Here is a 16,343-nt window from a genome sequence, read left to right as displayed (position 1 = left end):
CTCCTGGGTATGGGCAGGTCGAGGGCAGGCCTTACTCATCTCATTATTGGAGACAGTATTTTTCACACCACAGCCCACCTGGGATGATTGACAACAACTCTTACAGGTACTTTTCACCTGAGAGGAAAGGGAACACATCATGCACAGTGCCTTGTAGGCAGTCCTTGGACCAGATGGTTCTCCTACTGATGACCTAGTCTATTTGGAGCAAGTCTTTCCCTAGACTCACCCAAGTTGGGACTACAACAGTGATCAAGGTAAGGAGGCACTTACCAGTTATTTCCAGATACTGTTAGCAGGGATACAGGCAGCAGCTAGGAAGCCAACTAATTTATCTAAGGTGAGTGAGACTGTCCAGCTCCCCAGTGAGTCCCCCACTGCTTTTCTGGAATGGGTCTTGGAGGCTTGTAGGACCTATATACCCATAGATCCTGAGGTCCCAGAGAATCGAAGAGTCATAAATGTGGCCTATGTTACCCAGTTGGCTCCAGGTATTAGAAAAAGACTTCAAACATTAGAAGGTTTTGAGGGAAAGGTGTTTTCTGAACTGGTAGTAGTTTCCCAGCAGGTGTTTGATAACAGAGATACCCTGGAGGAAAAACAGTTGGAGGAAAAAGGCAGTTTGAGTTTTAGTAGCAGCACTAAGACAGGGATCAAGAAACCCTCAGCAACAGCCTAACTCATTTGCAAATGGCAGTCGGGAACCTCTAGGACTAGACCGATGTGCTCATTGCAAGCAAAACGGACATTGGAAAAAGGAATGTCCAAGGAGGAGAAAGATGGAAAATGACAGGTTAAGCACGTTAGCTGCCTGGAAAATGTGTTCATATCTCTTGGGAAACATGGAAAGGAGCTGGGCATTCTGAAATTCAACCTTGTTGAACTTAAAAATCAGTTCTCTGAACTTAACAGAAAGTGTGGTGAAGAAAAAACTCATACACTCCTGTCTGAAAACACTGGCTGGAAAAAGACTCTGAATTTCCAGCATGTGCCAGTCAAAACCCATGAAGAGGTTAAGCACACTAACCAGAACGCTGGAGAAAATGAAGGGAGAATTATCGGATGTGAAGAAAAAATTTGAAGACATAAATCAGGAACTTGTAAAAGTCAAAGATGGGAATGAAATCCTCAAAAGGAATCTGGAAAACAGATCAAATGAAAGCCAAGTATATCATGAGGCAAAACTGGGAGCCATGAGTCATAGGCTGAAAGAAGCTAGGACACCAGTGCTGCCATCCTGGCTGACTACAAGTAAGGCCAAAAGGAGATCCTGATGCTGCATGTGGAAATCAAGACGCAGAAGAAGGAGCTGGGCATGATACAAGAATGTATTAGGCTGAAATGTACAGTATCTCAGCTTTGAAGGGTGTGAGTGGAAATTCATAGCAACAGAGAAAGAACTGAAAGAACAGTTAGTGGAGCAGACACAGAAGTGTTGTGTCAGAAAAGAAGAGGCTAAGAAAAGTGAACAGGAAAATCTCAAGAAGGAGATTGTCACTCTTTGGAAAGGGTTAAAGGACACACATGCTCTGATGAAGAATGCCCGGGAAATGGAAAGAGCACTAGGCAGAAAAACAGAAGAGCGAAACAAACAGTTGAAAGATCGGTTACAAAAATACACTGAAGTAAAAAATGAGAAAGAGGTGGTACTAGAGGACGTTCCTCTGCCAAGTTCCTCACCATACAAAGTCTAATGCAGAAGCAGCATGTCCCAGTAGAAGAGGTGAAGGTGCTGAAAAAGTCTCTCAGTTGAGAGCTAAAAGGAGGAGCTGAAGAGCAAGCAAAGGTGCTGGGAGAAGCAGCAGCAATTGGACAGTCAAAGGCATTCTTCTATCCTGTAAAACACTGGAGGATAAGGAGGACTTTGAGAAGGAGGTTGGGATTGTGAAAGTGAGCTTGATAGAAAAGCCAAAATAACATGGAAGACATCTCCAAGCTCCAGATGGAGCATCAGAGTACTAAACAGGTGTTAGTATTAAAGAAATTAGAGACCCCTGAGGTTCAGGGAAACAACCAAGCTGATCAAGTAGCTTGGGAGGCCGCCCTAAAACCAGTGGGGTCTCTAGAGCTATTAGTCAGTTAGACGAAAGGAAGATACATGAAAAACAGTGGTTAACAGGTGTGCAAATGTGGAGACTGCACTTGCAAAAATTGGTTACAAGCTCAAGGCTTCTGTCTGTTTATATCTGGTTATTTGTTGCCCTGTCAAATTGTTTTAGGCCATTGCCTACAACTGTCTTGAAAACCAGTGGGGCCTCAGCTGTGAAGCCTATGTAATGTATGTAGAAAGTTACCAACAGGTAAATGCTGGAAAGAAGGATCACGTGGAAAGGGTATGTATGAGCGGAACCTTGTCTGGTGAATTTTGGGAAGTGGACTTCACGGAGGTAAAGCCTGGAAAGTATGGGTATTGGCATCTGTTAGTACTAGTGGGCACTTCTTCAGGCTGGGCTGAGGCACTCCTGGCAAAAACCAAAAACACTCAGGTAACAGTTAATTCCTCGATTTGGCTTACCTTTAGCAGTGGGGTCTGACATTGGCCTGGCCTTCATGACCCAAGTCACTGAAATTAGCTAAGGCCCTAGGAATAATTGGAAGTTACATTGTATTAATAGACCTCAGAGTTCAGAACAGGTAGAAAGAATGAATAGGAACGTAAAGGAAACTTTGAATTAATTACAGAGACTGGCCATGACTGGGTAAGCTTCCTCCCCTTTGCTCTCCTCTGACCACGATGCATCCCTTATATTAAAGGATTCACTGGCTTCAAAATAATTTATGGTAGACCCTTTGGTCTACCCCCTTTGGTTCCTAAACTTGAGGAAGCTATATTAACAGAAATGTCTAACCACAATCCTGTACAGTCCCTGTAGGCTTTGCAACATGTTCTTTTATGTACCTATCCTTTGGTAGCCAAGACCCACCAGGCTTCTGAGAAAAACTCCACCTACTCTTTCTCATCTAGACAGCTGTGTGGGTAGAAAGGCATCATGCTCCTGAATTGGAGCTCAAGTGACAAGAACCTTACTTGGTAGTGCTAACTACTCCATGGCTGTTATAGTTGCAGGTAAACAGCATTGTATCCATCACTCTCAAGTGAAACAGGCAGTGGAACAATATCCAGAGATGGCTGCAAGATGGGCTGTTCAGAGACACTCAGGGGATCCTTTAGGGATAAGACTTACCAAGTGTTAATGAGGGTCAATTAGTGTGCTTCTGTGGTTACCCCTCCTTGTTACCTGTTCAATTTGCATTTTAAGCCTGTTCAGTGGGGAGGGGAGGAGTTTAGGATTGGCTCAAAGGAAGGATGTAAAAATCAGCGATTTGATTGGACTTGAAAACGAGTGGGGAGTAATAACCATCGGGGCTGAAGCCTGCCCCATGCTAACATCACCCCCCTGTGGTGTGGCCTGCTGGAGGGGGTGGAGTGTTGAGGCTGCCTTCACAGCTCCATTGGCCAAACCTCACTGTTCCGTGGACTGGGCCACTGGAGGGGGCAGAGTATTGAGGCTGGTCACCACCTCATGGGGTGGGCTATCAAGAGGTGTCAAGGAGTGGTTGGACAGTGGGTGGCTTGAGGGAGGGGCATGAGTGGCAGTTGAATCATTGGAGTGGGGGAGGGGCATAGCCTATATATAGGCTGTGTGTTCCAAGGAGTGGGGAGAGGATGGAAAGACAGTGGGGAGAAAGACAGCAAGAGGAGCCGACTGGAGCAGAGCAGGGCAGGCCTGTGGAAAGGCCTGAGCCCTCTAGAGAGGCCTGTGGAGAGGTGCAGAGTAGAAAGGCCTGTGGAGAAGCTTCTACCAGAGCAGAGCAGGGCAGGCCTATGGACAGGCCTGGGAAGAGGCCTGTGGAGGGTGGAGAGGCCTGCAGAGAAGGGAAGAAGGAAGGAAAGGGAAAAGGCTTCCCCTTTGGAAGTTTGGAGCTTTGGGGCTTTTGGAGGTCTGGGGTTTGGAGGTTTGCAGACTGAGGTTTGGAGACCAACTAATAAAGGTTGGGGCTGCCCATTAGGGGCTTGGAGGTTTGGTGGTTGAGGCTGTTCTTGGTCCTGGGTAGCTAGCCCAAGATAAGGTAGTCGCAGGCCCCTTTTCTGGTGTAAATAGTGTAAACAAAATTCTTTTGTCACCTTTAACCGTGCCTCGATAGGTTGTCTTGCTCTCAAGGCATAATATTTATTTATTATTTATTTATTGTCAGTCATGGGGCCTGAACTCTGGGTGTGGGGCACTGTCCCTCAGCTCTTTAGCTCAAGGCTAGTGCTCTACCATTTGCACCACAGCACCACTTCTGCCTTTTTCTGCTTATGTGGTGGTAAGGAATCGAACCCAGGGCCTCATGTATGCAAGGCAAGCACTCTACCACTGAGCCACCTTCCCAGCCCCCAAGTCATAATATTTATATATAACCTAGGCTAGCCTTGATTTCTTGATACTCCTGCCCCAAACTTCCAGGTGGTTGAATTAATAGTCTATGTCAGCTTGGCTGATACCTTTATAATTTTCTATATGCAATGTGGCATTCTATGCAAGTAGTGATAGTTTTATTCCTTTCCAAGCAAGATGCCTCCTTTTTTCTTTTTCTGCCCTGGAATAACCTGGGTTTTTCTGGACCACAAGGTAAAAGATCAACTTTCCCAGGCAATTTATTCTGTTCTCAGCCTCCTATGGGATCTCTATCTTGGGCCAATGACCAAAGACATGTGGAGACATGACACTTCCCCAGGCCAAGGTGTCAGCTGGTATTTGTGTTTGATTTAATGTCACAGAAAGTTGATTTCCTGCTTTAATGGTTTAATAAGTTACCCTTAGGAAGTGGAGGACAGGTTATTTGGGTATGATTCAACCTCCCTTGCAGCCTTTTCTCCTCCTCTTCCTCTTCCTCTTCTCCCTCCTCCTCTTCCTCCTCCTTTTTCTTCTTTTAGCTTTTCAAAAGATAGGACATGACTAGACTGGTGGGCCAGAGAGATTAGTCCAAAGAGACTATACCACAGCACTAAAGCTCCCAGACACAGTAAAAAATCAGCTTCAGCCGGGCACCGGTGGCTCACGCCTGTAATCCTAGCTACTCAGGAGGCTGAGATCTGAGGATCGTGATTCAAAGGCAGCCTGGGCAGGAAAGTCCATGAGACTCTTATCTCCAATAAACCACTAGAAAACTGGAAGTGGCACTGTGGCTCAAGTGGTAGAGCGCTAGCCTTGAGCTGAAGAGCTGAGGGATAATGCTCAAGCCCAGAGTTCAAGCCCCACGACCCACCAAAAAAAAAAAAAAGAGTCTCACGGACTTTTCTGCCTGGGCTGGCTTTGAACCTCAGAGATCTCAGCTTCCTGAGTAGTTTAGGATTACAGGTATGAACCACTCGCACCTGGCTTGAATTTTATATTTCAAATTTCTAAATCATGATACAACCCTGTTGAACAGTTTTCACACTCTTCATTTTTTACACGTTTTGTTTTGTTTTTTGAGTCCGGTCGTGGGGCCTGAACTCTGGGCCTGGGTGCTGTCCCTCAGCTCTTCAGCTCAAGGCCTTGAGCTGAAGCGTGCAAGGACAATGCCCAAGCCCAGAGTTCAAGCCCCATGACCGACAAAAAAAAAAAAATCAGCTTCACTTCATGCTTACAACTAAGATATTAATACACGTATTCCAAAATTCCTCTTAGGTCATAGACAGCTACTACTTTACATACAAAGAAAAAAACAGTCCTGCCCAAGGAATGAACAGTGTACATTTTCATGTACCCTTTGTTCATGTTCATATGTTTGCTGCATAGTGAGTTCTAGGCTACTCTGGGCTCAATAGTGAGACCCTGTCTCAGAAAACAACAGAAAAGAAATATATCCTTGATCAGTATTTCTCAGTAATGTGTCATTTGAATTAACCCTTGGAATTGTGGAAATAGTGCTGTTTTCTGAAACAGAACATTCCACCTTACAACACAGCCTGAGTTACTCATCCATTGTTATGTAGGGACCTGGGTGACATGGATCAGATCCAGTGAATAGTATTAAAAGAAGAGAAAGTCTCTTGTAAAAATTGTTCATATATCATAAAGCAAGCATCCAAGGCTCGTATCATGAAAATCACCCATAGGACATTTCCCTGGAATACATACACAGTTCACAGGCCTACTCTGATCTTCCATGAGATTCTTTCTATAAGATGAATAACTCAAAGACAAGGCTAGCTTTGTGCAGGCTGCTCCTTCTTGCTTCTTTGCACTTAGCACAGGAAGAAAGTCCCCATTCCTCCCACAACAGGGGCTCAAGAGTAGATACACATGTCCCATGCTAACAGAGCAGGCCAGCCTTCTGCATGATGACTGTACCAGAAGGACGGTAGAGTTTCTAATCTTCAAGCTATTATGTTTTTACATACTTCTAGCTGATAGTATGTCCTGATCTGTGTGGTAGGGGATGTTAGTTTGCTGAACAGCTAACTTCATGGCCTCTCCGACTTTAGATTAGTCCCAGGAGACTATACCACAACCCCAAAGTTCCCAGACACAGTAAAAATCAGCCAAATCAGTTTTCTCAGCCAAAGCTTTGCTACAGACTTCATGGATTGGCATTCTTCTAATGTGATACATTTGGGAACTTTCTCTTGCTCTGTATGTTTCCCAGAGTACTGGCTTCTTCTTCATCCTTCTCCTCCTGTTCCTCCTTCTCCTCCTAAGAGACTTGCACAGGGACTTGCATATTCTGATCATCTGGAGCAGCTTTTCTGAACACACAGAGGGCATTCAGCATGTATTCTTCTCACCTAGACAGAAAAGACTTAACAACACACTTTTTTGTTACATGGCAGAATAAAGGCACATTATCAGCATTTGGATTGGCCAATTGGCCATGACTAATGAGACATATATCTCATTACGTGTACACACACACACACACACACACACACACACACACACCCATATCTATAGGTGAGAGGGAGAGAGAGAGAGAAACAGATGGATGGAGGGAGGGAGAGAAAGACAGAGGGATGGAAGGAGAGAGGGACAGAAAGTGACAGAGAGAGAAAGAGAGCACCTCTAAAGTCCAGCAGTTATTCAGAAGCTGGTGTCCTTGTTTGGATTCATTAGTGTGGCAGAAGTCCAAGGGGTGGTGAAAATCTGGAGGCAACAAAAAAAGCAGCACCCAGCTTTACTTGTCCGACTCCTGGTGGTTCAATGCCCTTGAACCTTATGTTTACAAGCATGTCTTTCCTGCCATGAATATACACACAAGAGCAGCCTGTGCAACCAAGGAAAGAAAAAAGGTTAAGGAATAAAAAGAATAGAGATGAAAAAATTCAGAAGTAAAGTGGTTGAGAGATTCCTACTCCTCCCATTTTGCCCTCTTATACCTGGGCTGTTTGGTTATAGAGGAGAGAAGTGTGAAGAGAAAAATACCACCATGGAGAGAACCTAATTATTATATAATCCAAAGAGCAGTTGAAAAAAATAAAACAACTCAACTTCACACTTGTTTCTTCTTGACAACTCATAGTTTCTTTTCTTTTTTGAGGGGGGGGGTCCGGTCGTGGGGCCTGAACTCTGGGCCTGGGCGCTGTCCCTCAGCTCTTCAACTCAAGGCTAACGCTCTACCACTTGAGCCACAGTGCCACTTCCGGCTTTTTTCCTTTTGCTTATGTGGTGCTGAGGAATCGAACCCAGGGCCTCAGGCATGCAAGGCAAGCGCTCTACCACTGAGCCACCTTCCCAGCCCTCATAGTTTATTTTCTGAATCCCCTGGATATCTTCCAGAGCCCCTTTCCCTATAAAGTTATCTCTTTGAAGATGCCTACAGACACAGCCTCTCAGTCTCTTTCCTGCCAAGAAGTGAATAAGCAGCCCAGCTATTCAAGACCTCTATTAAAGTAGAGGTCTTCAGAGATCAGCGTTCAGGGCTAAATACTCTGTAATATTATTTTCAAGATCTAAGTATAATATTTATGTATTTCTTCCTTTATTCTGATTGACCCAACTCTACCTTTGGAAATCTTTGTTGAATTGGATGTTTAGAAATGTCATAGCTGGGCTGGGAAGGTGGCTCAGTGGTAGAACGCTAGCCTTGAGGTGAAGAGCTGAGGGACAGTGCCTAGGACCAGAGTTCAGGCCCACGACCAGGCCCCCCCCCAAAAGAAAAGAAAAGAAAAGAAAACTAGAATGGATTTAGGTCATTGCTTTTAGCATTGATCAGTAGTTTATTAATGAAGCATTAATCAGTAGTTAATAATCAGAGCATCTCATCAGATGGCTTTTGGAAAAGGAGCCTGGACCAACCACCTCAGCCACTCTTATAGCTTCCATCTCCAGTTCTCTTAATCCTGGCCAAGATGGAGGCCTTGGGTACTTTCTTCAGGTCATAAGCCAACCCAATGGCAGCCATGCAGTCAATGAAGAATGTGGTGAAGTTGAGGCTCCAGCGGTACTCACTGGCAGAGTAGTCATAGGGGAAGGTATGGTGGTAGTTGTGGAAGCCTTCACCTGGAAGAGAAGCAAGGAGAACAATTAGGGAACTCAACAGAATACAATTTGTCATCTTTGAACATTTCTTACCTAGCAGGTCCTCTGAACCTTGGACAACCTTACTGTTATTGAGTAAATAGAAAACCCAGTGTCTTCTACTTTAAAGATGACATCAGAGACATCCTTAGGTGTAACCTGAGATATTCTACTCAAAGTCCCAGGATTGGGAGTGATTTGGGGGGAAAACGTGTCTCAGAGGATCAAGAAAGAAGCAGGTTCTTCTGAGAAAATACAGGAAATATCTTGTGAAATGTCAGAGATTTGGTAATACTAGCCTGAGATCTCACAGGTTGTGTGCATCTGTGCATGTGTTTTGATGGGGAGGGAAGGGACTTAGGGAGAATGGTGACTGTGCTTGTTACAGTGGAGAGTAAGCAACACACCTTCCCCACTGAGGTCATGCTCTCTGTTAGGGTAGGGGGTGGGGGAGATGAAGGGGATTGGGGAACAGCAGGGAGAAGTTAGCAAAAAGGAGGTCCCATCTGGGACTAGACACTCCTCAACTATTGCTGGTTCACAGTGGGCTGTTCTTGCTTCTAATTTTCTAACCTTTGAACCTGGGATGAGAGATGTTGATAAATTAGACTCCTCTGAAAATACTTAAGAGATTCCTTTTATCCTCAGAGATGTGAAAACTCTTAGGATGAATGTTTTGTAAGAAGCATCTTGAAAGATGGTTTTGCCAGGTGCTAGTGGCTCACATCTCTAATCCTAGCAACTCAGAGGCAGAGACCTGAAGATCCTAGTTCAAAGCCCACGTTCATGAAACTTATCTCCAATTAACAATCCAAAAGCCAGCAATGAAACTATATTTCAAAGTGGTAGAGCAGTGGCCTTGAGCAAAAGAGCTCAGGGAAACTACCGATGTCCTGAATTCAAGCCCTATGACTGACCCTCCCCCACTAAAAAGAAAAGAAATACGATTTTACTTGGCTCTGTGAAAAGTCCCCCAGTTTGTGTCTGTGCTATTGGTCTGAGCTATGCTTTGCTGCTGCCCCTTTGTAATTACCGTGGGCTCCAGGAGAAAAAAAAATCACTGATAATTATCCTGTATGGAAGGAAAACTACCTCTGAAACAGGCAGTGCCTTCTTCTCACCATCTTAAAGAAAACAAGAGACTACTTTGTTCCTGTTCTGTTCCAGTAGTAAAGTGAAAACAACTTCTTTAGAACTCCTCCAAGAACTAAGACTGAGATATTGGTCAAGTAGGTCATAACCTGTGACTTGAGACTCTTGTGGGTATGAGACTGTTGTAACTTCTCATTTCCTTCCCCTTAATGTTTCCAATTTAACCTGAAGCCAATGTCTATATTCCTTAAAATGTCTGAAGATGTACTAACGTACTGTCTTCTCATGGCTGTCATGTAATACATCTCTTTTTCTGCCCTTCACCTTGTGTCTTTATTTGGCACATGGCAACAACTGCTAGACTTTAGGCTTAGGGTCTAAAAACCCAGTTTCAACTTTATTTTGAAAGGAAAATAAACATTCTAGATTGAGGACAGTTTCTTTAGTAGTACAGATTTGGAAAATCCTCAGTTTGGTATCTTTTGGCAGTGAAGTAAGGACACTAAGTAATTCTTTGTAGCCATTTTAATGCCTCTTGCTTGGGGGAAGGTATTCTCTACCCAGTGCTGACAAACCTAGTGGTGAGAGAGGCCACTCATTGAATGTAGATGCCCAGCTCTAGGTGAGCTAGGAGAGCTCAGCTTCAGAGAAATGCAGATACCATAACTTTGGGAAAGCTTTGCCTATAGTGAATGCTCTGATTCTACATTGAGTAACTTCCAAATTGGCTTGAATCACCAGCCTCTGAGTAGCCTCTGAGTATACCCTATATGGAAGGTTAAGACTTCTCTTCCCTACCTAGATGGAAAAGTTCTGCTTGGTACCTGAGTATGTCTATTTAAGGACTGGCATCTTTTCTTCATGGTGGGGGAAGGTGACATCTCTCACCCCATGTGATAGGCATGTCTAGATCTCTGGTAGGGGCACTTGGCTGATAGGTTACTGAACCTGTAGGTCCTGTGCCTGGGACCAGGATTTTCCTATGACTCTGCTCCCTCCCCTGACCATACTTAGACCTGGACCTGCAAAATGCCATTATGCCAAGCCATGTGTCTCCATGTTCCTGTTCTGTCTACTGGCTCCTGGTTCGTCTCAGGTCATCATGTGTCCCAGTTCAGCTTTCTATCAGACTTGCATTGGTTTGTTGGTATTGTTTTTGTTCTTTCTTTCATCTCTGGCCAGTGTTATCTAACAGTGTTAGGTGTATTGGTGGCTGCAGGCCTTTGTTACAACCAGCTGCCTGCAGACTGCTAAACGTGTAATAAAGACTCCAAGATTCAGTCATTCAAAATGAGGCTTTTCTGAAAATGTACCTTACAAAAGCCGAATGCTTCTTTCTGCATCAATCTAAACAATAACAACAGGTTAGTGGTGGCATTCTCTGCATCTCAGATCCTCAGGCACTCCTACGATCTTTCCCAGGGAAGTTTGTAGTCCCCAGCTCTACCCTAACCTGAGCTCTTCCCTGCCCTAGAGTTCTGACCATGGTAGCTGGCCACTTCTACTCTCCACCCAGACCTACCTGCATATGCAAAGTACCTCCTACCACTAATCCTAGAGTTATGAGCTACTGCCTGGATAGGGGCAGATGCCATATTGTTCTCTATCTCATGGGCAAATTGGCTCTTTATAATCCCTCTCCTCCCCTACATGCCTGCCTCCATGTGGTCCCCTAGGAAAGCTGTGATGGATTCTTTCAGTTAGGGTTGTAAGCCAGCAAAAGCCCCCTCACAGACCTAGGCTCTGCCCTTGATAGCAGTACCTGTGGGGTAGGTGAGGCACCTCCCACCTCCAGCCTCAGGTAAAACACCTCTAGCCCTGACTGTATAAAAGGGTCCCCTGAGGAGTCAAATGGTGCCATTTTTTCTCTCTCTTGTGAGAACTTGGCCTTGTCAGCTCTTCTGGCAATAAATCTTTCTCCGCTGTGTGACTTTTGTCCGCATGGTCTTTTGGGTTACTTTACCTTTCATAGTGTTGCCAGCTCCCTAGATAGGTTTCCCAGTGGATTTGCTCTCCACCATGGCCAGATTGGGGGGGGGGAGGGGAGAGGGAGGTAACAACCAGTGGCTCCAGGACCTAACCCATGGTCCTAAGCAGACCCAAAAGACTGCCAAGCTGGTTTTCTCCTGACTGAACGCCTCCTTCCCATCCACCAGCAGCTAATTCAGTCCTACTCCCAGTAAATGACCAGCCTGGAGGCTTAGATTCTGCTGTTCAGGCCACCAGGCCTCTGTGGGGGCTTCAGGCCCCAGAAAGCGTGGCCAAGTATATAAGTCTCATTCTGAGGGCCTTCTGTGGCCTAGGGACCTGGTGATTCAGTGATGATTCAGACTGGCTACACTGCCAAGGATACTTTGCAGCAAGCTTTTGATTCCAAAGGTCCCTTACCATGGGGGTGGGGGTGGGGATGACACAATCTAATATTCCTGACATTCCTTAGGACTCTCTTCTGGATTGTCTCTTAAATAATCTAAAACTCTCAAACTTGAATCAGACATTGACCCACAGGAGCTCATATATTTATGTACTGAAATCTGGCCCTAATATTCACTGGAAAACTAGTCCACATGGCCCATTCATGGGACACTGGATCCCGGTATTGTATGGGATCTATCCAACTTCTGTAGACATTCGGGCAAGTTAAAGGAGCTATGTAGATGTTTTCTCTCTTTCTCCAGACTAAACTTCTTCCTAAGTCCTCACGTTTTCCTACCCAATTTCTCCCAGCTTTTCCAAATCCCAAGGATGAGATGCTATCATTTAGAACACGTGGGGCAAGATCCCCTCCCCCTGCTTTGGAGGGACTTCCGTCGGAGGAGGCCGAACATCTGCCAAAGGCAGAACTTCCTCCCCCTGACATTGCTCTAGCAGCCCTCACCCAATTGTACCCTCCACTCTTGCACCCTCTGAGGCCAAGGCCTTCTTCTGTCAGCACCCCCTCATCTCCTTCAGGCCTCCCTAATTCCCCAGCAGGACAAAAACAGGCCTGGCCTGGCCACTGTGATCCAGCCATCTCAACTGAGTGATGCCCTGGAGGTTGTTGTGCACTTTGAAGAAACATTACCATCCTTACCCAGACCCAGACTCAAGGGTCTGCTGCAACTCAGAGTTCTACCTCAGCCCGCCTTCTCCCTTTACATGAGGTGACAAGGACCAATGGAATAGTTAGGGAATACATGCTGTTTTCATTGAAATGTGCCTGGGGTGTTTCTCCAAAAATCCCACTGCCTACATCAAGGAGCTGCAGAGTATGTTCCAATCCTATGAAGTAACCTGGTGTGATGTATATGTAATCTTGAGTGGTACCCTCGCCACCAGGGTTACAGTGGGAGGTTTGGGAAAAGGCCCACTGCTATGTAGATGAGACCCACTGGACCACCCCTGATCATCCAATTGGGACTGAGGCCGTGCCCAATCAGGAGCCTCACTGGGATTCCAATTCCACAGTGGGTGGCCAAAAGCAAAATCATTTTATTGCCTGTATAATTGAGGGTCTCAAATAGGCGGGCCACAAAGCCATCAACTATGACAAAATGACTGCAATCACACAAGACAAAAATGAGAACCCATCTGCCTTCTGGGCCAGACTGAGTCAGACCTTCCTTCAGTATACTAACCTGGACCCCGAGTCTGTGGATGGACAGTGCTGTTTAATGACTCATTTTGTTAATCAGTCTGCTCCAGACATTCAGAATAAACTAAACAAACAAACAAACAAACAAACGAGACAGGGGGCCGCTGACACTCACTAGTGAGGGTATGGAGGCAGCCTTTAAGGTGTTTCATGCAGGGAGGAAAGGGCCAAAAAGCTCAATACCAGATGCTAGCCCAAATCCACCAGCCTCAGGCCTTGCAACCAACCCCTTCCTGATGGGGTCCACCTGAGTCCTGCTGTGGATGTGGTCAAAAGGGGCACTGGAGGGGAACCTGCCCCCTGAAGAAGCTCTGCTACCCATGTGGCCAGTTAGGCCATAGGGGCCCAGCCTGCCCACAGCCAAAAACCAACCCAGCTGTGCCCCAAGTGCAATGGTTCAGGACACTGGGCCGTGGACTGTCCATCATCCTCTCAGGGACAGTGGCCATCCACTAAGGCGCCCTCGCCCCCTCCTGACATTCTGGGACTGGCTGCCAGAGAAGAATGAGGCAGCCCTGGACTCCTGGCCCCAACCACTCCCATCACCATGCAGGTGCCCAGGGTGACAATCATGGTGCAGGTGAGATAATCTTGCTTTTGGTGGACACAGGTGCTATGTATTTGGTGCTTACTGAGGTCCATGGCCAGACTTACCTAGCCAATACCTCCATAGCTGTGATGGAGGGAAACCTTACAAGACCTCCCCTCGCCATCATTTGTCTTTTTTCAGGAGTGACCTTTTGTCATTCCTTCCTTGTTATTCCCCACTGTCCAGTTCCATTCCTTTTGTCCAAAATTGGAGCCTCCATTACCTGATGCCCTCCCCAATTGGCACAACGTGATTCTGCCTCCCCCACAACCTCCTTGCTGATGGCTTTAGTAGGCTCACCTAGTGACTCCTTGGATTTCCCTTTTCTTCCCTCCAAGGTATGGGATAAATCCAACCCCTCTATTGCTAAGCACCACCCTCCCATTCATATCTCCCTGAGGGATCCCAACACTTCCCTTCACAACCCCTTCTTGCTGCAGTCTTCTGGGACTGCAACCAACTGTTAAAGACTTACTGATAAAAGGGCTGTTATGTCCCACTAACTCTCCTTATAATACCCCCAGCTCGCCATAACCAAAACTAACAGCTCATTCCTTCTTGTGCAGGGTCTTTGCCTTACAAATGCTGCTGTTATCCCCACACCCTATTGTACCCAACCCTTATACACTGCTTTCCACAATCCCTGTGATGGTTGCCTTCTACTCAGAATTAGACTCAAAGGATACATTTTTTTTTTCACTATCCCTTTGTCCCCCTCTTCCCAGGACCTCTTTGCCTTTACATGGACTGACCCCGTCACCCAAACCTCAGCTCAGCTCACCTGGACTGTGCTGTTGTAGGGCTTCCAGGATAGCCCCCATCTGCTTGGCCAAGCTTTAGCAAGGGACTTAAGAGACCTAAATTTAGAACCATCCACCCTTATCCAATATGTGGATGATATTCTCCTCTGCAGTCCCACCAAGCTATTGCGTTACAACCATACAGTAACATTTCTTAACTTTCTGGCCTCCCGGGGATACAGAGTCTCACCCAATAAGGTACAGGTGGTTCAGTAGTCCATGACTTATCTGAGTGTTCAATTCACTCCCACTACAAGGCTATTACTATCCCCAGAAAACATCTGATTACTCACTACCCCACCCACTCCACGAACTCTGAGCCTCTCTCTATTTTGGGTCTAGCCAGCTACCTCAGGTCCTGGATCCCTAACAACTCCCTCCCAACATGTCCCTTACATGAGGCAGCTAGAGGGTCACCCCTTTTATCCCCCTCCTCTCCCATTTCTCACATTAGGAGGCTCCAATGGCCCTTATTGCAGGACCAGCCCTCAGTCTGTCAGATCTTTCATGCCCATTTTTCCTGCACATAACTGAAAACCAGGTTTCTGCATTGGGCATTTTAGGTCAACAGATCGGACCTTCATTTGTGCCAGTTGCTTACTTGTTGAAATGCTTGGACCCTACCATTAGGGGCTGGGCTCCCTGCCTCCACGTCCTAGCCACCTCTTCTGTCTTAATACAGGAGGCAAAGAAGCTGACCTTTGCCACAGCCCTTACCATCCTTTCCCACCATCACCTCTCTGAGTTGTTAACCTGTAAGGGCCTATAAACTATGCCTTCCTCCCATATTCTCTCCCTTCAGGTATTGCTGGTAGAGGACCTCATTCTGACCTTCCAGCCCTGCCCTCCACTAAACCCCTCCACCCTATTACCCATTCTAGATACAAAGACCTTGCTAGCACACTCCTGTGTGGAAACTGGAGAACCTGCTACCTCGCCCAGACTACATTAGTGAAGGGCCAGTTTACCTGGTTTACTGATGGCAGTTCCTTCCTCTGGGAAGGCTCACAGGTGGCTAGATATGCTGTTGTGTTGATTTCTGGTGTTGTGGAGTTTGGCCCTCTGTCTTTCCAGACCACCAATTGACAGGCTGAGTTTGTAATCCTAACATGGGCCTTCCACCTGGCCTCAGGCATTCCCTGATGGTACACACAGACTCTAAATATGCTTTCCATACTGTCCTTTCTCATGCAGCTGTTTGGAAGGAATGAGGCTTGCTAACAACCAAGGGGTTGTAATAAATAGTTCAGTAATAAATAGTTCATATATTACAGCTCTTAAAAGCCTCTTTTCTCCCCTCAGCCATTGACATAGTTCACTGCAGGGGCCACCGGTCAGATGACTCAGTTATAACTAAAGGAAACAACCTGGCTGATGAAACTGCCAAATGGGCTACAATGTCCTCAAAACAACAGACATTAACATAACACTAACAGAGGATTCTGCCCATCTCTTTAGGCAAGATATCCTTAAATACCTCCACCATCTTTTCTACCCCAGCAGGGGCCTTAAAGGAGTTACTAAAACAGAGCCTTCTCCTAACCCCAGAAGACACACAATTTCTCACACAGCTGTCACAGACCAGGGAAGTATGGGCAAACCCAAATACCAATGTGCAGCCAACTCCCTTTCCAACCCACCAGGCTCAAGGTAACCTCCCAGGAGTGGATTGGCAAATTGATTTTACCCATATGCTTACCGTCCGCAAATACAAGTATCTGGTGGTGCTTGTAGATACCTTC

At 46.1% G+C, this 16,343-nt stretch overlaps 1 protein-coding gene across 1 annotated transcript in view; it reads right to left on the bottom strand.

Annotated features, from left to right (window-relative positions):
• Window positions 1-8,244: 8,244 nt before the first annotated feature.
• The window catches only part of LOC105986588 (acyl-CoA desaturase 1-like), a 35,036-nt gene continuing 26,937 nt past the window's right edge, over window positions 8,245-16,343 (bottom strand). Inside the window, exon 6 of the mRNA XM_013017584.1 lies at window positions 8,245-8,468. Within this exon, the coding sequence (XP_012873038.1) occupies window positions 8,269-8,468 (200 nt within the window). The 3' untranslated portion in view covers window positions 8,245-8,268. The remainder of the gene's footprint in view (window positions 8,469-16,343) is intronic.

Source organism: Dipodomys ordii, unplaced genomic scaffold (genome assembly GCF_000151885.1).
Source record: "Dipodomys ordii isolate 6190 unplaced genomic scaffold, Dord_2.0 Scaffold36, whole genome shotgun sequence".
Taxonomy (NCBI): Eukaryota; Metazoa; Chordata; class Mammalia; order Rodentia; family Heteromyidae; genus Dipodomys; species Dipodomys ordii.
Note: the sequence above shows the minus strand (reverse complement) of the source record. Positions and strands in the feature narration are given on the sequence as shown.